Genomic DNA, 22,372 nt, shown 5'->3' with positions numbered 1-22,372 from the left:
GTTTTATTAGCCGGTGCCTCGGCAACTCGGGGCTAAAAAAAACTAGTTTTAATCTTATAATTGTACATTCTATATCCGCGGAAAGGCGTTTATAATACGATGCGAGATATAACTATTCTTTTCTACTTTGCAGGGATGGAGTGGATAATGGACTGTAACTTATACTTTCCTCATTTGTTGGATTAAAAACTTCGGTACTTTTTTGTGAAACTTGATTGGTTGGTTCAAACGTCTCAATCAATACTTTTAATCTACAGAAGAGATATTTAGTTTTTCATTATTTGGTAAATTTATCACTGTTATTTTGTTTGATTTTATTTACATTATACAAATTTAGCTGGACAAAGTTTCCCAAAAACTCAGCCTTGTGGCGTCATAAAAACGAGAGTCTATCCATCTCATTTAATGGGTTTTCTTTCTCACTTCTCCTCTCATCTCCCTCATTTTTATGACGTCAGGTGGCTGATTTTTGAGACACTTTGTCCATCTACATACAAATGATCAAATTGATAAATAGCGATGCTGCAAGCAAAATGAGGGAGTAATAAAAATTGCAAGTTTTAAGGTTATTGAATGTTTTTGCATAATTTGCAATTTTTGCTCACCTATACTATTGAAATCATTTAGGAAGACTAATGAGCACTTTTATTACTTCAATACAATATTATTTTACTTTTTACTCAATGTATCAAAATAGTTTTATTAATAATAGTTTAGTTTTATCTATCGCATCATAATATAGAAAGCTTTCAGAATGAAGAATTTAAAGATTCAAAATAATTCTAGTTTTATTTTATCAAAATTGTCTGTAATACGATGCTATACATGATTTTTCAGTATGGCTGAGAACCGGTTCCAATCCAGCGGATATCAATCAGTTCCGAAGCCATACTGGAAAGTAATTTTCAGACTTTTTATATTATTTATATGTCTGTACTCAAAAAGAAAAGTAATATTGTTTTTAAATCTAAAGACAAAATTTTCATGAAAACTAGTCTTTACTTTTACGTTATGTTTACATTCTCTACAATTTACATATTTGTTCATCAGTACTGCACACATAAAATGCTTAGTCGGTTTGTATTTTGGTAATCATTTAGGCTTTTCATGACAAATAAAAGTGAAGGAATTTCAACAGGCTAACTGTTGGAATCTTAAAGAACCAATACCTCATTAAAGGCAAAAATATGATGTTTAATTTGAAAAAAAAGCTGAGTAACTTTAGGTTTTGATCGTCTTTGTTCTCAGTGAAAAAGACTTTTGTATTAACATTTTCTACGACCCATTTTGTGGTTGATATTTTAATTTAATTTTTCAATTTAAACAGGTTGCATGATTTATTTGATATTAAAACAAAGATTGGAATTTTATGATGTTAATAGTGTATCCTCCCCTAGTATTTAAACAGGGACAATAATGTTTATAAGTAGCGTAACAGTATTTTGTTTACGGATAAAGATCAGTTAAGAACTGTTAAGCAGCAGGAAGTAAGCATTTTTAACAAATAACAAAAAAGATTGAAAAAACTTTGCAAGCTATGAAAGGCAAATTTTCTCAAATACAACTTTAAGGGAAAATCTTCGTACCCCGCCCGCTGAATATAATAGTTACTTGATGAAGTAGAGTCCCTTAGAAATACGTACATATTTGTTCTAGTTTTAATGTAGCTGTGCTACAAATAAATTGAAGTATTTAATACAATTTTAGAAACAAAGTGTTAAATTCAAAAGGCGTGAAAATTGTTGTTTTTATTAATTTTTGCATAAAAAGATTTAGTTATGCGTGTAAAAATATTTATAGAATTGCAATGCATGACAAATTTATATGAAAGTAAAAAAGTTCTGGAGTAAAAGTAATAATATTTGTTACACTAGCGGCTGCGCCCCTATCAATAGGGACTTGTTTTCGAAGACGAGGAAAAGCAGAATTCTAACCTAAAACCTTCCCAGGACGTAAATTAAAATAAATTATCCTAAAACCATTCAGAAACCTAACATATAAGGCTTACTAAAATAGAGAACACAATGAGTAATGACAGTGGTTAGTGACATCGTTACAGACAAACAAAAAGCCAAATCCAAGGTATAAAGGATTTTATAAGATTGGGTGGGTAAAATATGTTATTTACCAAAATTTTAAAGATAGAATATCCCTATGTTCGCTATTAGTGTAGGGAGAGGAGATTTTATTATCTCCTATGGACTTCCCCTGAGTCCTGAGTCCTACGTCATTGCAAATAAAACAATTGGACAAATTAATCTTCTTTGTAAAACCTTAATTAATCTTGATTAGAAAACTAAAGGAAAATATAATGGACTTGCCAATTTTTACAGAGTTTCTCCCTTTTGCAAAAATTACAGTTTTGCACATCTATATACTTTTATATAATAAATACATTTATTGTAATTGGAAATTAAGTAATCATCTTTTTATTTTTCTAAAGGTTTCGTGACTTTTTATTTATATTTTAGCAGTGCATTATTTTTTGTCGTTACTACTCTTAGATATCAAATATTAACCATATCGATTTTCTTATTTGAACAATAATCGAAAATATATTTGGACTGCAAATAAACTTTTTAACATGTTTACGTTAGGTTAGGTTAAGTCATAGTTAGAATGGCTGTGAAAGGATGTAAATAAAGAAAACTATGTACCTAATAGATCTGTTAACTAAATATGTTACAAGTTAATTTGCTTTCTGGTATTGCAGTCCCTTTCCCTTTAGTCTGCGTATGAATATGATTGAAGCGTGGTCAAAAAGAAATCCTTGAAATGAAAACCAGAGCAATTAATTTTATTTCACCAAATCTTGTTAATTTCAACACATTCTATTATGTAAGAATATGTTAAAAACATTATTATGGTTTTTACAAAATTAGGTCTCTTAATTTTCTTGGTTGACGAAGATTCAACTTTAAAAATTAAAATAATGAATAGTTAAAAATCTTATCCAGTATAGCTTTGAAACCGATTAATATCCGCTGGATTAGAAGTTCCCAGCCATACTGAAAAATTCATGTATAACATCGTATTACAGACAATTTTCCACGAATATCAAAATAAAAAATCGTAAAGTTAATATAATTAGGGGTCGTAGGTCCGGGCGAACAAGACTGATATTAACCTTATAATTTTTTATTTCAATATCCTCGGAAAGCTGTCTATAATACGATGCAATAAAATCACTATTATAATATTTTGACATCTCATAGTACATGATTAAATGAAGCCTTCTAAGTATTAATATGAATAAACAAAGCCATTAATTATTAAAGGAATATTAATTAATTTCCAATTAGAAGATCGGAAAATAGTTTTTCAAATTCAGTATCGTACAATCTATTTTTAATGGCAAAGTTTTTCTGCAATCAGGTTCGACGGCCCGACCTTCTTTTTTAAAAGAAAGTCCCTTCATCCAAGTTAGACTTATTTATTTACTTTGATATTTAAAAAATACATTTTACATACTGTAATTATCCTATTACCTTATAATAAATTCCAAGTACAATTATATATGATATGAAACACTAAACAATCATTTTAAAAAGGACCGCACATTCCTTATCCATGTAAACTGTTTTAGCTTTTTAATGCTGAATTATTCATGCTTAAAATTATCCTTGTTTTTTATTCTACTTTCTTGATGAACTGAAAATAGTTGCCGAATGTGTACGCAGTTTCCTGGGTGTTTCCTCATCCTAGCTCAATATTTACTACTAGCTACAAATCTTCAAACTTCCCTTAAAAAAATCAAAATTTGAATGTATAAACGATTTATACATTATACATTTGAATTTTTTAAATTTTGATTTTTTTTTGAAGTTTGAAGCTTTTTTAGCTAGTAGTAAATATTGAGCTAGGATGAGGAAACACCCAGGAAACTGCGTACACATTCGGCAACTATTTTCAGTTCATCACTTTCTTCGCTAATTTCTAGGGGTAAATGACCACAATCAGATTAGAATTTGATAAAAATAAATAAAAACATCTTTTAAATTCTCATCCTCTTTGAATCAAGACTTTATATGCTTGTTTATCTTAGCTGTAAAAATGTTTCGCCAGTCTTAATTGAAACTCTTATTAGTAGCGCAGCTTTTCTATGGTAAAGTATGGTGGAAAGTCTTACGTCCCTTATGGGCAATTTAATAACCTTAATTTTGACCACAACTACAATTATCATTCATTCATACTTCAACAAACAACCAATCAATTTACAGTATTTGAAGTACTCATTATTAGTTGCGCTTTTTTATGGACCAAGGTATTTCCTTTACCCTAATTATTTTAAAATCGCAAGGTCTAATATAAATTGTCCCTTAAACATATTAAAGATTTTTGCTTTCCCTAGCACCTATTTCTTGATCGAACACTCCCCCCCCCCCCCCCCTACCTTGTTAAAAACTTTAAAACACACTGTACCCCTGCGGGGTCTTTTACCTTTAAAAGTTAAAAATACGCATTTTTCAAGAAGTTCGTTTTTAGTCCAGATACAATATGAGCGAAACCGACAAAGCCACTACAAAGTTGAAACAAAAAACATTTGATAAGGCTATATCGAAAAAAGTTGTACTGTAATGTATGATGTTATCCTTGTTAATTTACTGATTAACCGAGTTTTACACATGTTTAATTTCAACTTATTGTCAGGGAGGAATATTTATTGAGATAAAACAGTCCTAATTAGAAAACAAGAGAGCAGTAGAACTAAACAGTTTGATAACAGATTTTATATAATCATTAAATTTGTATTAATTATCACTTAGTTTCTGTTTAATGGGGGGGGGGGGGGGGGTCCTTTGAGGGGCGAAGGTACCATTTCCCCAAATAGTCATAAACCTGCCCTGAGCCTATAAGAGGCTTTACTGTAAAGGTCATATCTGTTCAGCAGCTAGCAAAAACCAACGCTGTTGACTGAGAAAACATCCTGTTACTTTTAAATAAAGGTTATAAAGATATGTTTGTCACAATTAATCGCAAGTTTTCAAATTTTGATTTAAGTTTATAAAGAAGATTTTGAGCTGTGTTTAGTGAAGTCTTTGCAGATTTTAGTTTTGTGTGCACAGAGACAGAAACTTTTAAGTCTCATAGTGTTCTTACAATAATACCAAACGTAATAATTAATAAATCAATAATTATAAGGCTTGAAATGTTTTTTTTTCTGCTTGCATTCTTTCCCTTCTAATTTAGAGCTCCTAGATACTAAGGGCGAGGCCAGTAGTGTATATAAAAAGGACAATTATATAATGCCTCACTTTTTAAAAAATCTCATGAATTAAAAATATTACAAATATAGAAATGTTTCACTTTGTGACAATTTTGAAGAAACATCTAAGTTTATATGGTGGAGACAAGAAAAAGTTGCAAACATATACTGACATACTCATGGAATACAAAGATAGGTCATTGCAAGATAAAATAACCTTTCACATGATTTTAAAAGGAAAACAATAGTTTGTATTTGTGTACATTATAAAATTCAACGTTCCCCCCAAAAAGAATTAATGTACCTCCAAAACTTTGATTAACTGTAAGCAAAATTTTAAAAATATTTATTTAATTAAATTATTTTTATCATATATTTACCTATCTCTTCATCCCCGGTGACACATAGTCTGTAAAGTCTGCAATAAAATTGCATAAATCCGTCACTAAATTACATCAGAGAAAACCAAGAAAAATATTGTAAATGATTTAAATATTTTCTTTTAATTTAATATCAAGATTTTAGATGTATATCATCTCTATATGTGTCCTCTTCTCTCACTGAATGACTAACTTACTCCTTCCCTCATTTAATCAGAAAACTTAAAGCAACACTTACCTAAAATGAAATATCATAATTAAATAGATTTGTTAAATTAAATGTCATTTTTTAAACCTGCGCTTTTGAAATAAAATGTAGAAAGAAAATTAAACTCTAATTGTCTTGCTACAAAACAGTAGAGTAACTTCTAAAACAGACAGGCAATCATTTGGAAGACCAATGTTTTAGAGATCTTTAAAAACATAAAAATGCTGCCTCTAGCATCTACGGGCTTTCTATTTGAATAGCCTAAAACCAATTCCCTTTCCAAGTTTATTCAATTTTATGTAGAAGGAATGTAAGATTTGGGTCAATTGTTTTAAGGAGATGCATATCTTTGCAGTAATGGTGACAATTTCCCACCCTTACTTACAAATGAACCCCCTCCTTACTTTTTAAGAGCGAAACTTTTCTAAATCAATAAGGGCTAATTATAATGTGAATCAAATGTGAAAATAAAATGATCGTACCTATTTGTTAAGAGAAATCCTATTCTAATATTGTCCACTTAACATTCAGACTTAAGGGCATATGGACTGACTGTAAATGTACAAAAGCATAGCCTTTACTACACACCAGTGACATGTATAGTATATAAACATGATATGTGTGTGAGTGTGTGTGTGGGAAGGGGGGGATATGGTATCGCCCTTTTTAAAAACATAGGATTTTCTTTAAATTTTCAGATGCACTGAAGAGATATATACACTCACTTTTTACCCAGTATAACATAGGAGAGAGAAAGATTTTAAAAATTTTAAAAAAATAAATAGGTATAAAGTTTTTCTTTTATCTTACTAAGATCAATTATATCATGTAATGATATAGCTTGATCAATTAAATTATAATTGAATATTAGAAAATAAGTCTGTGTCCGTGGATAGAGAGAGACAACACTTTTTTCAATAATTTGTCTTCAGACACATTTATATTAACATTTGTGCTTTGCATTAGAGAGATAGAGAAAGGGACTTATATTCAGAGATTTTTTACATAGATTTAAATCATTAAATGATTTTGTGAAAAGTCAGAAATATGGATTTATGTGATTCTTTTCCAAGAGAAATTCCTCTTACAAAATAATAAGATATACTTAAACCATTTTATATTGACGTCAATTTAAAAAAAACAAAACAATTTTTGACATAAATTCTTTAAAAACTTCATAGTGTTGAAATAAAAGCATGTTCATTAAAAACTATAAATATATACAACAGCATTAAATGTTCCACATGAATAAAATCATTAAAAATATGTCTGTGTTCGTTGCTCTGTATGCACTATAGTGTCTCTTTTCTTACTTACATCATAAGTTTTTTGTTTTTAGAGTTAATTTAGAGCTTCTTATTTAGTCCTTTAAAAGAAAATCACTTACAGATATAACAGAATATGAATTACACAATAATTGGATTACAAATTTCCTATTCTAAATTACTACAAATAAAAGTTTTTTCTAATTTCTAACATTCTAACATTCTAATAATGATATTTGATAACAATATTGATATGATAGCAGTTAAAAGAAGCTTGACCAAAATCTATCAACATATGTAATGTACATGAGAAAATTAGAAACAAACCACTTGAATCTAGAATAGCTATATCATTACTACAAAAATATTTATTAAAACCTGTCAAAGAAAGGTCTAATACAAATCTAATGTTTAAGTAATTTAGGAAAGATTTTTATCATAATTAGACAATTTGTTTCTTCTTGTATCTAATCAAAATATCTTGTGTCTCTTTCTGTGTTTATCTTTTATCTTTAATTTAGCAGGACACCTACTTTTTTGATCTTTTTTGTCACTTTAAATATTAAAGGTTTATTTTGCTTTATTATACTTATCTTTACTTATATGATCTAAATGATAGTTGAAATAATCTACACCCTAAAAAAGGTCTTTTAAAATTTTTTTTTATTTGGGGGACTTATGAATTTTTAAGGGAAAAATATCAAATACAATTTTCAAGATAGGTTTTGAGATTTTTGTTTCAAGTAAATTTTTATTTTGTATCAGTATTATTAGAATGAGTTGCAGGGATCCAAAGGGATAAGACAATGGCTGGTAAATTGATGTACATCCCAAATGATGATAAACAAAAAAAAACCTCTGTTCTGTTGAAATGTTTGGACTGTCATAAAAAGCCCAATGTCCCCTCCCTCCCTGATTGAGAGTGTGTGTGTGTGTGTGGTATGAGCTGATAATAAAATCAATTTAATTCAAACAGAATAACAAACATATAGGTACTGAAAAATATTTTTACAATTCTCCTAGTCATCATTTTTCCATATCATAAACCTATTCCTTTAAATATATAGTTTGATGCATTTGAAAACATCATGTATCAAAATTTATTCAAAAGAATATCCTATCCTTTTATATAAAGTAGTAGGGTTTATTTTGTCTGAAACTAAAGATTTCAATATCTACTGAACTGATTTAGTTCTTCTTTTTAGCGAAGCTTCACTTAGGCCCCTGATGGTTTTAGGCTGTTTCATTTTTATATTCAAGTCTTGGGATACTTTTAAGCTATTTTTCCTGGTAGAGCCGCTAGTATACATAAAGGTAAAGATCAACTTTATGAAAAATAAAAATTTAAATAATTAAGATATGCTGAGTTGCTACGCATCTTAAAGCACCAACTTCACATGTTATTTTTGTGTTTTTAAATCAAAATAATTGAAGGGGAAAGGTGAAGAGAAGTTCATCAAAATAAAACATTTAATAGTTTGCCAAAATTGGAAAAATACACTCTGCACTAAAAAAAAACAGTTCGAAAGAATCGAGAACAAATTTGATGCTGTGAGTATTGGTGCAAAAAATATGACGTAACAAAAAAAATTAGCCAATGAGAGGCCGTTATTGACCAATGGTAAAATTTATAGTGGCCTCTCATTGGCTAATTTTTTTGTTACGTCATATTTTTTGCACCAATACTCACAGCATCACAAATTTTAATAAAACAAACTCTTATTTTTCTATTAATTTTTGCTAAATTAAACTACATACCATAAAATTGTTTTAAAGTATGTTTAATGTTTATTATTTTATGGCTTAAAATTTAACTCCCCTTTTTTGATATAATACACACGAGTGACCACAATTAAGGAAGCTTATTGTAAAAAAAAGGTGTATAATATAAAGTTACATTTTTTTTGTAAAAAAAGTATAATTTAAAAACATTTTAGCAAAATATTTTTGATGTTTTTCATTATGCCAAGTCAATTAAAAAAAAAATAATGCGACAGAGCTACTAAATTTTGTACCTCTGTAAATAGCAGAACCATGTTGAAACTTTAGCTCTTCTGACTCTCTAATTTTAGCTGTTAAACTGTAAGGGGGAGGAACTAACCCCCTGTAGGGGTTTTCTACCCCGTGTAACTCTATAATGGCACTTTTATGATCACTATTAATATTATTGTTATATGGTTGAAAATTTAACTTTTTTGGTTGAATTTTTCGTTCATCAATAACTTTCCACCTTGAAAAATCATCTATAAATGTAAATAAAGGATTGTTATTGGGTGAATATGGTAATTGATTGTTCTGATTGGATAGAATAGGCAGGGAAGGTTTGTAATTGGTTGGAGGATAAAATGGAGTCTTATTATTGGTTGGAATTGGTAATTGAGTGTTATTATAGATTGGAAATGGCAGCTGATGGTTGTGATTGGTTAAAATTTGTAGTGGAATGTTTTGATTGGTCAAAATCGGCCGATTTAGATTAGGATTGCTAGCCATAGAGAAATGAAGGCCCTGATTAGTAAAATATGACATTTGGGAGTTTTGTTGGGTTAAACTAGGAAACTGTGAATTGAGTGTGTTTGGAATAGAAAAAGTAACTTTAGTCTGGTTTTGATGGGGGATTGAAATATGTGGTTCCAATATTTGGGGCTCAGAGGAAACAATTCTTTTTTCAAATAATTCAGTTTCTGTTTGAGTTGGCGGAGTTTTTTCATTTTCTGTAAACTTTTGGCGAGCAGTTCTTTAAAATATTGGCGTAGTCAGTAATATTGCACAATTAAAAATAATGAGTTAAAGAAATTATTTAACTATTCTTATGGTTATTAAACAAAAAATTATTTTAATTTGACACTATAAATAAAATTGTTGTCGTATCTAAGTTGATGTAAAAGTTTAGAATGTAGTATTTATATTTTGTATAATTTCAATCACAAAAATTACAAATAGTATGGAAAAAATATCTTACAAACCCCTTTAAAAAAGCACTGGCTACGCCCTTGCCTGTTAGATAATACTCTTCTGTTAGTCCGAGATTGATTCACATAATTCTTTTTGTACCGATTAGCACCATTCTCTGACAGAACAAGAGAATTTGGCGGATTAATCTTCCAACTTTTCCACAATGCATCTTTGTCTATCTCAACATCAAACTTATCAATTTCTTCCAGAAACTCATCCACAGTATTATTCTCGCTATTATCATCAGTAGCGCTAGAGTTTACTTCAAGATTGTTATTAGCGGATGCATATTTGTAATAATTATGCCCAGCTGACATTGACTTAGTTCTGTTCAAATTTCGCGGATTTTTATTGTTGTTGTAATTGTAGATTTTTTCATAGCTTGTATTTGCTTCATATTGTGAAATTGTTCGCTGCAGATTGCTAACCAATGTTTTTACTTTGTTTTTAGGAATTTCTTTTTTGTTTTCTAAATTTTTATTATTTGTATAGTTGGCTTTATTAGAGCAATTTAATTAATTCTTTTCAATTAAAAAAAAATCGTTTTTTGAATGGGTCATATTTAAGTTAAAGAAATTATACTTTAATAATCGACCAACAAAAATGATTAAGTCTATTATTCAGATTACTTATAAAGCAGCTGCGCAACTTTAAAAAAAATTATACAAACATGTCCCTAATGAATTTAGTGTGAAAAGAATATCTTGAGATCTTGCACCAGTTGTCACAGGTTCACCTGATAACAACATCGCCTTGTCTGAACTGCATAAACTTGTACTGCCTGATGTACCCCCCAATGTACTGCCAGGTGATGTACCCCCCAATGTACTGGCAGACAATGTACCCTCGGTATATGTACTTGAACCCTCTAGAGTACTGTCAACTTCCACACTGTTTAAAGACAAGTTTAAAAGGATTTGCATTTTAAAAAAGTTTCAACTACAGAAATTTACCTTAAACTAAAAAGGCTTCAATATAATACGTACAAAAAACAGTTGCAAAGTGATTAAATTAATTGAAAAGTAAACTATAGAATTAGCAAAAAATAATCCCAAATCTTTTAAATTCCTGGACGAAGTGTCTCCAAAAACACCCATAACGTCTTGATTTTGCATCTCCTGTTTTTTGGGGGATGGAGATCAATATTTAAAAATAATTAGCACAATAAATTAGTAAATTTTTTCATTAAAATTATAAGACTTTTTATTACTAGAATAATTCACAGAGCTTTTTGTTCCATCTTTGCTGCAATAGCATGCTGTTACTGCTATCAACAAAATGAATATCTTTAGATTTTTACTAGAACCTGTTTTTCTCAATAATAAATAAAATACATACAGAGATAGGACCATAGAAAAAAATTATCACCTCCATACTTATGGAAAGCTAATTTTAGAGAAAAAAAGCTGATTGAATTCATTGTCATTGATCTCTTTCCCCGTCCCTGTTTGGTGTCTGTGAGTTTATTATTATCTGTGTCTGGTTTATCCTGCACTAGATTATTTGTTGCATCCAATGTATCATTCAAGTTCTTATCAGCGGCATTCATGTCACTGGAGTTCTCACACTCAGAGGCCTCCTGCCGCTGCACAATAAGTTGCTTAATATTCATTTTCAGGTTTAAATTGCTAATAAATTAAATTCCCTGTCTGGCTTCGAATCCAATCAATATTCGCTGGATTGAAACCGGTTTTTAGCTATACTAAAAATTGTGTTTAGCATTGTATTACATACAATGCTCCACGAATATTAGAGAGATATTAGTCCTTGTTGTTATCATTTTATGCACTAGTAGTAGTGGTAGTATTGCATATGGAATGTTCTATTTTTTTCATGCACAATAGGCCGCACAATAAAGGGATATTTTAAATTTTAAATTATTTGATCATTTCTTTACTCTTTTGACAGATTTTTACATTTAGAGATAAAAATTACGATTGAATTTATTTTTCAGTATAGCTTCGAAATAGATTTATATCTGCTGGATTAGAATCGGTTCGTGGCCACACTAAAAAAATATGTATCGCATTGCATTTTCCATAAATATTAAAATAAAAATCATAAAATTAATACCAGTTTTGTTAGCCCTGAGGCCAAAATATCTGCGGAAAGCTGTTTATAATACTATGCGATAAAAACTATTAAGTTATTAATAGCTACTTTCTCAAAAAACTTCACAAATCATATTAAATGATTTATCCTGTTTAAAAACCCAATCACAAAATGAAAGAGTCCACCTTTCACATTTATATCAGTCCTTTCAATACAATCAATAAATAGTGTACTAATAGGTGCATTTGTTTTCTATATGTTGTATCTGAATATTATCATCTTCCTGTGTATATTGTATTTCCTGCTTGCTCATATCCGTGGGTGGACCCACAATTGTTGTTGTCCTATTGTTCATGTCACCGCTTGTTGTTGTGTTTGCTTCATGTTCAAGTAAAGTGTTGGAGTCATCTCTTTCATATGATGTTTTAGATTCTATTTTGGTGAAGTGGTGGGTTATATTTGTGTCAAAGTAAGAATAAAAAGTGCATTCAGCCAGCAAGTATGTAATATTACTAGCGGCTAAGCCCCTTGAGGCCTCTCCTTTTTTTTTTTTGGGGGGGGGGGGGAGGGGTAAAGTTTTTTTTCTAGAGGCTATTTCTCTTTCGAGGGTGGTGTTACCAACAAAATAGATATAAACCTTCCCAGGACCTATGAGAAGCTACCCTGTAAAGAAGAACCATATCGGTTCAGCGGTTAGCGAGATATCTTATCTATGTAAGATATGCCTCTAAATTAAACCTATTTTACCCGTTAAATGTAATGTTTTTGTTTGATATGCATGCTGTATCTGTAATCAACAAAGTATTCATTTTATCATCAATTTTGACTAGCATTCACATAGAGGCTATATAGACTTAGTTAGATTAAATATCACTCCCAAAGAAAGACAAAAAAACACACTAATAATTAAAAGCTTCTCATTTGCTTAAAATCCATTAATGTACTGTTCTTTTATGAATCCAAGCCTCTCTATAATTATCCTAATTGGAACTGACACAAAAGAAATCAAACTCTCTTAGAAACACGACGTGCAAAATGTAATGATATAGTGTAATTACAACGTCTGGATTTTTAAAATACTAAAGAAGTATGTAGTCTATGTGTCTGTCTCTCATATAAAATCTCTACAATGGCTGAACTGATGTGTTTAGAATTTTGATAATTTCCCCCCATTCCTTCAGCCGATGCATCTCTACTTTCATGATTATTAATGCCAGGAACATCATTGTTTAATGCGCTTTCATCCAAGCTTGTCAATCTTTATTCATTTTGAGAGATTTTTAAATAATTGAATTGGACGATTTTAAAGATTTTTTTAATAATAGAGCAACGAATTGAGTTAAATTTATAAATTAATGAACACTTTTCTAACGTGACAAATTAAATAAAATATTTCAGATGTTTTAAGTATCGCATATCAGTCAAGAACGAACTTTACCATTATAGGTTGAGCATTTTTACTACTAATAAAAGTAAATTAAAAATATATTTTTCTTGTATACAGATGAAAAAATTAAGTAAATAATAATTATTGGTTATTTTCTTAAGGTCTTAATATATTATACAACTAAACCTACCGACTAAATCTTCATATTGTAAAGAAGCTTCGCTCCTAAAAATGCAATGCATAATTGCAGACCTTAAATTAAAATATCAAATAAAGGTGTCAAGATAAGTTTTTGGTTAACAGTACAAGATTTATATCTGGGTAAATGACATTTTATATGTTGAAACAAGGAAAATAATTTACATAAGTAGCACATTATACAGATTCAACACGACCCTTTCAAATTAAAATGTCAAGAGCGTAGCAACTATTTACTTTAAATGATTAATGACAAAATCTCCCTTGAGTCCTGATCCAAATCATCACGTCTGAACAAAGGATGAATTTCTTCCTCTTCGATATTGACTAGCCTTTTTATAATTTTGTCTTGTCATGTGGCCGCCAGAATATTTAATTTTAGAGCAAAAAAATACCGATGCAATTTTAAAGCATTGATTTAAAGAAATTTATTTTTTATTTCCAATCATAGGGAATTCTTTAGATTGGACTGTCCTTTTAGGGACTCATTTATGCCGTTAGAAGGAATTAGTTTCAAAGGGTATTGATAGCTAGAGCAGGGTTATTTAAAATTAAAATCATAACGAATTACAGCCTCCAGTCTAAGACTACCTATTTGGAACCTTGATACCGCCAGTACCATCCACAGTTTCCATAGAATCAAGACTATGATAATGAATACAGTATTCATCCAGATTTTTTATTTCAACCACACTACACATTCTTTTTATTGTTTCTTACAGTTTTATTGTTTCATCTTTTCTTGGATTAAAACTTTGGCTTTGGTAGATACAGTGACTACTAAATGAACCTTTCTTTTTTTAATAGAATTTCAGTGTAAATTTTAACAACAAAATTGACTAAAAATGAAACGACCTAATATTATCAAAATGTTTGGGTTAGGTTGTCAATTGTAAATTAGAATATTCATATAAGTAACTAGTAATATTAAAATGACTATTTTGGCTCATTTAATATCCCTTATTCCTGATAAAAGAATATAAACCATACGGTCAGAAAAATGAAATTTGAAACCAAAATTATTTGGTATAACTCTTATATTACTATTGCAAAGGGTAATAAAAAGTCACATGAATTTCTTAACTCCATCAACCTCAAAGATTGAATTTTATTGCCCCAGTTTGGTTTGCCAGTTTCATTACTTTTCAACCATAGTAACTTTAATTAATATTAACATTATTATGATTATAACTTAAAATCACTTTTTTTTCTATTTGTTAATTTTGGCATGCTTGGTTTTATTTTTATCACATTTGCGTTTATTGTTGTATTTACTGCTCTAATTTTGTGTTTGCCACGAGCGATTCAATGGCTTACTGTTTGTCTTCTCCCACCCATACCACTTCCCGTTAGCTGAGGGGGGATACAAATATATCATATAAAAGAGAAACACAATTGAAGGCCCCCCTTTTTTGTTTATCTGCTCCCCCCAATATGTTCATTGCCTTAAATCTAACCACAAGTAAAACAAGACAGACAACAACCTTGGTAGCGAAGCACACAAATAAAATTTTCAAGTTGGTTATTGATCAAAAGCGTTAACTCAAGAAATCTCAGCTTTCTATCTCAATTAAAAGTCAGGTAAATTATGTTTTTTTCTTCATGATATCATATCATAGCATTACCGACACACTTACGCACCAAGTAAGTGCATAGGCGTCCAAGGGGGGGGGTAATGGGGCGATTACCCCCCCAAACGAATTTGGGGGTGCCGTAGGCACCCCCAAAATTTTTTTCATTTTACCCCCCCCATTTAAAATTTACCCCTACCCTGGGGGTGCCGTAGGCACCCCCTACTATTTAGGAGGGGGTATTTACCCCCCCCAAACAATTTTGGGGGGGTAAATACTCCCCCCAAAATAGAAAATCTCTACCAAAAAAAAATTTTGGGGGGGGGGTAAACAAATTTTACCCCTGCCAACAGATTTCAGGGGGGGTAATTACCCCCCTCAAGCAAATTTTACCCCCGGGGTAAAAATTTTGGGGGGGGTAAAAAAAATTTGCGGCGCGCTTCGCGCGCCATTTTACCCCCCCCCAAAACCGAATTACCCCCCCCCTTAAAAACATTTTACCCCCCCCAAAATAAAAAGCTTGGACGCCCCTGAGTAAGTGAATGCTTTTTAGAAAGGAGAAACATTTAAGACATCTATCTTGAATAGTAGCCAGCAAAATCTCGTCTCTCCTAAAGCGTTATAAAAGTCTAAAACAGACGGACATATTCATATTTAGATTATAGAGCAGCTTCGCTCCTTTAAAACGTAGATCTTTAAATAGCTTCATTACTGTGCCATATAACATTCTAGTTACTTCAATAAAAACAAGAATAACAGCTTTCACTAAAGTGCAACCTAACAATGCTATAAAAATGCAGAAAACAATTACGTTAAGACTTCTAAAACATTAATAAACTTGTTTAAAATATTTAGAAAAAGCAAATTAGATTTAAACAAGCTTTTATTTTCTTTTAACAAGAATAATTTTGTATTTTTAGACAATTTTTTCAAATGTTTTCCCACATATATTAAGAAATACCATCTAATTAAATTTCTTCATCACCCTATACTGTGCCAAAAACTAAGGGTGTCTCACAAAATACCAAATTCTTTTTTTTTGTACCATTACACTTTTTTTTCAGATTGGTTTCTCAGAGTATCTTTTCGTTTACAAATCTTCAAATTTTAGAAAAACCTAACTTGAAAAAGGGCCATAGCAAAAAAAGTCAATTGAATAAAAAGTCTTTCCAAAAACTATATAGCTTAAATGGATTTATAATTACTTGGATCTTACACCAGATTAACGTGTACTCTAGTTATTTGAATCTTGTAATGGGCAAAAATAACGACCCCCTCATACCGCCTTTTCACAACCCCTCCCACTCCTACTGGATGAACGAACTAACCAATAAATGAGGGTAAATAGCAACCTAATTTGACGACAAGTTTTCCCCTGTCATAATGTCCATGTATATTCTACATCCATTATTGCTTAGTAAAATCTAGATTCTAGAGGATTGCACAAAACTGATAATTAATATCTAGCTGTGAAATTTTTCTGTGTTTGTTATCAGTTCTAATAAAAACAGCAATAAAACAAGAACAATTCTATACACAAGTTCCCATAAAATATACGTTTTTTTTCTTTGTATTAATAACTTGCTAAGACAGTCTGTTAAAATTGATACCTGATAATCCCATGAAAACTTTACATAAATTAATTATGACAAAAACTATTATATCTAAAAGAGTAGACTTTAACTTAATTAATTTTGATGTTGTTAGCAAAAACCAATTATGAATACGTTTTAGGAAAGCAAATATGTATCAATCTGCGTTTTTGGAAAGCTGTTTGTGAACACATTTTAGTAAATTATCGTGTGACTATTCTAAATCTGTCTGTGAGTGCTGTGTGGTGGGTTTCTGAAGTTGTGAAAACTAGCCCCTGGCTACGGAAGCTTTATTTATACACCAGAGAACATTTGGTGACAGCAGTAAGAGAAATAATAGAGTAACATTAGAGTAATAACACTCAACTGAGATTGGCAAATAGTCGCTATAGTTTAATACAGAGATATGTTAATGAAAGCTTTAAACACCAAATTAATTTTGGTGAAGGCCATAAAAGAGACAATAGAGTATTATTAGAGTAATAAACACATGATAGAGTTATGTAAATAAATTTTTGATCAATCGTCATCAAATGTGTATTTGCAAATCCACAAATCGTACCCTAAACTAATGTTACAAAGCTAAGACTAATTTTTACAAACATATGAAGAAAAGCTTTAATTTAAAGAAAGTTATTAGAATGAAGGTTTGTTTATGATTAATCTATATCAATAGGTCACATATCGAGACAAAGCACAAAATGGTAGTTTTACCAATTTATCTATTAGTTTCCTATAAACTATAATTAGGACAAACTAATTGCTTTCTTAGAACTATATTATTTTTAAAATTCCATTTATTTAGATTCATAAGAGTACAAAAGAGTACCAAGAGTCCTTACAGCAAAACAAGAAGGAGTTTGTGTTAGCTGTAAGTACAAGAGAAGTATTATAAAAGAAAAATCAAATGTTCTAGGTGGTGATGTCCACTAAGTTGTCAGAATTAGGAAACGTTTGTGTTATATTTTCTCTATTTCTAAAGGCAGAAGGCCCAACCCGAAATACCACAATACTTTAGTAAGCATACAAAACAGTGAAATGCTATTTCTAAAACTAATAATCTATAATGTAATTTGGTAAGCTGTTTGGTTTGTTTGAAGTAAGAGATCTCTAAAGTGTGGGTGGAGCAATAATGCCATTAGATGGTTTTAAGCTACTTTTCTAAAACAAAGCCCTGTAATACAAAACCCTTTATAAAATATTTCTAAAAATTCTTCTCGTATGGACCGTTTATTACAGGTTTCTGCTATAAAATAGAAACATATACTTCAACTATTAGGGAAAGAAATACATACATTCAGCAGTTTTAGCATGGAGGTATTAGAAGATTAATGCACACCAAGTTTTTAAACCAACACATGAGAGAACGTTTGCGTAAAATATGATTACCAGTATGATTTACAGTGCTAAGTCCCCCCCCCCCTATCCTTAAGTTTTAATAAATTTATAATGAAAATTTTTAAATCTGTGTAAGACTTTATAGTTTTAAACCCTTACCATCAATTAATTTGAACTTTCTTAGGAAAGTAATATTTGATCTACATTTGAATATCTATCTCTTTCTCTGGTTATGAAAAACTGTATAGGTTGTTAATTTGTGCCATTAAAGAGAACAGATTTACTTTTTCTGTATCAAACCAAATAATTAATTTCATATTGGTCACAATAAAAAATTAGATTTTTTGTTATGTTTTTAACAAACTCTTGAATCCATGGAGAAGACAACGGACAATAAATTGATGTACATCCCCATTGACAATAAACAAAATTAGTTCCTCTGTACGTTGAAATTATTGTTTTGTACCATCCAATCAAGTCCCCAAAATTTTTAATCCACTGAAGTGACCATCAAAATTTAAACAGCTTGGAATTTGAACCAAACATTTTTGATTAAAATTTAAAATCAAAAGTCAAATCACTCAAAAAAAAAGAATAAGAAAAAGTTTATTCTGATTTTTTTTGCAATTTGATGAATACACAAAATCAATGTTTCTATTGAAAATCAAAGTTTTTTTTGTGTGCGTAATAAAATCAGCTAAAACATATTTTAGCACAAGGTTTTAAACATTTTTAGTAGCGAGGCTACTCTATAATTCAAAATGTCCTTCCGTCTGAGTGTCAGCCCATTTATTAGAAATGGTATGAGGTAAATGTGAAACGGCTGCTATTCAAGGGAGACGGTTGCAATTTTTAGTAAAGATTCACTAGAACACTATGTGTATTTACAGATTTCGTGATTTTCTAATTTCTATCTATTATCTATTGTCACTGAGCATATACACTTTAAATCTATGTCCGTTTGTCCATACATGATTTTTTTGTGCTTCGCAGCTCATGTATTATTTCATCTTGTATTTATGTATATGTATGCATTATATCAATTGCCTTAAGATACATACAAAGGCATGCACTTAACGTTACAGATGAATTTTATAGAATCAAATAATAAGTTTAGCTCAATGACTTATTTCTCGACTTTTATGTATTTAACTCTCTGTCAAGGTGTGCATATGTTAAGTGTGAGAAAAAGTTTGATTACATTTTGTCATATCATGTCTACAAATAGACGAAAAAAGTCTACATACAAAATAACCAATAAAGATTTTCATTTAAATCATTGACATAATATATATTAAATGGATATTAATGGATGTAGAATATACATGGATATCATAAAAGGGGAAAAATTGTCGTCAATTTAGGTGGCTATTTCCCCGGTCATTTATTGGTTAGTGTGTTTATCCAGTAGGAGGGGTGAGGAGGGGTGAAAGGGATGGAATGCAGGAATCATTATTTTAGTCCACTGCGTATAAGAATACATGAAAATCTGGTGTAAAATCCAAGTTATTATATATCCATTTTAAAATTACTCTCATTTTATATGAGGATAGGTTAAAGGCAGAGATGTAACTTTTTCTTTACAAATTGTTATGCTCCAAAATACACAAAGTGATTCTTTTTGTATTTCCATATTTCAAAAAAAAGAATTTGCTGCATTATTTAAACAGCAATCAAGTGACCTCTAAAAATTGTTAAATGTTTAAACAATTTTCTTAATATTGAATAGGTAATTAATTCAATTTTACAACATAAAATTTTTAATTTAACTCATGATGTTTAAAAATGAATCTAATGATTAGTAAATCAATTAAAACATCTTGATTTGTTTATCATTTTGAAACCAAATTTTGTTATGATAGAATTAGTTTATAATAATTAGGAGAGAGAAATATCAGATTTAATATCAGATTTTAATTAAAACATATTATCTTATACCCTATCTAAAAAAGTTAAAAAATAATATTTGAAACTAAAGTCTACTTTTCATTTACTTTCACCATAGAAAGAAAGCATATAAAAGATGTTTAAAGTCTTGAAATTCAATTTGTTTCAGTGAAATGTTTTCAATTGTCAGAAATTTGTTTTTAAATTGCCTCAACAAATAGTTTTACACATATAAACTTTTATTTCTCACAAAGTAAAAAGTTTTTAGCCAAAATTACAATGAAATCATTTATAAGATGGTTTCCTCAATTCTAATTTAATTAGAAAGCATGTGATTTTGTCCCCATTCTTTAAAACAAGGATGAAAACATCCATAAACGCGAAGCTAAACAAACCTAACAAACCGGCAAACGACTATACAGAAACAGAGGGTGGCAGTGCTTTTATTATAGAATTTTTTTAACATGTCTAAATAATAATACTTTATATAAGTAATATATAGTTCATAATCATCTAAGAAATCGCCATTTCAAAAATCAAGTTATACAACACAGAAAGCTTGTGATTTTGACACATTTTCAAGTCAATAAAAATACATGAAATTTCTAAGCAAAAAATGTTAATTACAGAAGAAAAGTTTATCTAAAGACATTTAAACAAATATCCTTGTTAATGAAGTTTAAATCAACTTTGTTTCTTATCTAATTTAAGAAATACCAACCCCCCACCCCTTCCCTTTTCATCTTGTTCTAACAAATCCCTGCTTTATACCCTGAGGGGATCTTAACCCTGAAATTATTACGTCCTTCTCAAAATGATAATTGATTGCAAATAGTTTCTTAAGTGTTTTTTTTTCAGAGATAAACAGTTATATAAGACTATCTCAAAATGCAATATTTAATTTGAATAGAAATATTTGTTAATCCTCACAAGAAAGTATATCACATCTATTTGAACCAAAATGATGAGATGAAAAATGCCCTTTTTTCTCGCAATTACGATAATGGATTGCAAAATGGAATTTTCGGCAAAATTCATTTTTTAACATTGGACAAAAATTAGCCCCCCCTCCCCAGCCCTCTTTTACACTGGAGTTTTGTTATTTATGTAGATTACATATCAGCAATGACCACTTAAAACATAAATTGGCGACAAAATATTACCAGTTTTTACATGATTAGGACTTTTAAAAGCATGTCATGGGGGTTAGTTTAGTTTTCTATAGGAAAAAAAGGTTCTCCTGCAAATTTGTATTGTCTTTTTGCTCTAATTGAAACAAAATTAGATTTAATTACCAAAGAATAAAATAATCAAATACTTTTTTTATTATTCTCTTAGCATATCATAAACAGGTTATAAAAATAAATTCTTTTTCTATTCTTAAGTTTACTTTTATGAAGTTTAATTGTACCTACAAATTAAATTAAAGTGTGGCTTCACTAAAAATTGAAGATATTTACCATGAAGCAATAAATCACTATTTAAATATTTGAAAATGTTTTATTTCTTGAAAATCATCCATGCAGAAAAATGATTAAAATTACGACACCTTTCATTTTTGAAAGCGTAGCTACTCTTTGACTCTCATGCACTGAATCAAAACAGAATTTGTTTACCAGAGGGCTTAATAAAGAGAATAGTAAAAATTCACTAGGATGTACTTTAATGCAGAAAGGGAGGGGACATTTGGGTGTTTATTACACTGGTCCCCAATGTTTTATGATAACGTTGTCTTATTTGTTGGCTTAACAACTTTGAGTACTTTAATTGAATTTTGATTGGTTTGTTCCTCGAGTGCCAAAAAGTTTCAACCACTAGTTGTAACTTATAGAAGGGGTAAATTGTGTATCATCATTGGGGAGTTACATTACTTTATTGACCACTGTCTTATCCCTTCAGATTCCTGACTTTATTGAGATAGAAATAGTAAAATATTTGGTTAAGAAGGATTCTTATAATTTACACTAAAATGCTTCGCTACAATAGTTGTTACACGTTCTTGTAAAACAAATTTTCTCATAAGGATAATTATAATTATAATGTTTTAAAATAATATTATTATAAATGGAGGGTGTGACACTTATAAGGGGTGTTAGTGCGTTAATTATAATCTATAATTTTCTATCTATTAATCACTATTTAAAATAGATATTATGACACCGTCATAAGTCATTTCTAACAACAAGCAAGTATTATTGTCTATTCTAATTATGATATCTAGTTGTTAGGTTCTCAATTTAACACTAGATCTCTGGAAAAAGCTTCCTGATAGTCAGTTTTATGCTATTTTGAGGCGGTGAAAAAAACCCTTAACTTGATGCTTTACAGAAAACCCA

At 29.9% G+C, this 22,372-nt stretch overlaps 1 protein-coding gene across 17 annotated transcripts in view; it reads right to left on the bottom strand.

The window, feature by feature from the left end:
- Magi (membrane associated guanylate kinase, WW and PDZ domain containing protein magi) overlaps window positions 1–22,372 on the bottom strand; it is a 278,759-nt gene that overhangs the window by 181,914 nt on the left and 74,473 nt on the right. For 10 of the 17 annotated variants that reach the window (XR_013877620.1, XR_013877619.1, XR_013877621.1 and 7 more), the window contains exons 1-2: window positions 10,054–10,343; window positions 9,075–9,793 (exon numbers count right to left, since the gene is read on the bottom strand). The exons of the other annotated variants lie outside the window; for them this stretch is intronic. Coding sequence is in view for 7 of the 10 variants with exons in the window: in XM_080153858.1 (XP_080009984.1) it covers window positions 9,075–9,793; window positions 10,054–10,328 (994 nt within the window). In the remaining 3 variants the exon portion in view is untranslated. Of the gene's footprint in view, window positions 1–9,074; window positions 9,794–10,053; window positions 10,344–22,372 lie in introns of those variants that run through there. 17 annotated transcript variants of the gene reach the window in all.

The sequence above is a fragment of the Acartia tonsa genome, chromosome 3 (genome assembly GCF_053477335.1).
Source record: "Acartia tonsa isolate MP-2025a chromosome 3, ASM5347733v1, whole genome shotgun sequence".
Classification (NCBI taxonomy): domain Eukaryota; kingdom Metazoa; phylum Arthropoda; class Copepoda; order Calanoida; family Acartiidae; genus Acartia; species Acartia tonsa.
Note: the sequence above shows the minus strand (reverse complement) of the source record. Positions and strands in the feature narration are given on the sequence as shown.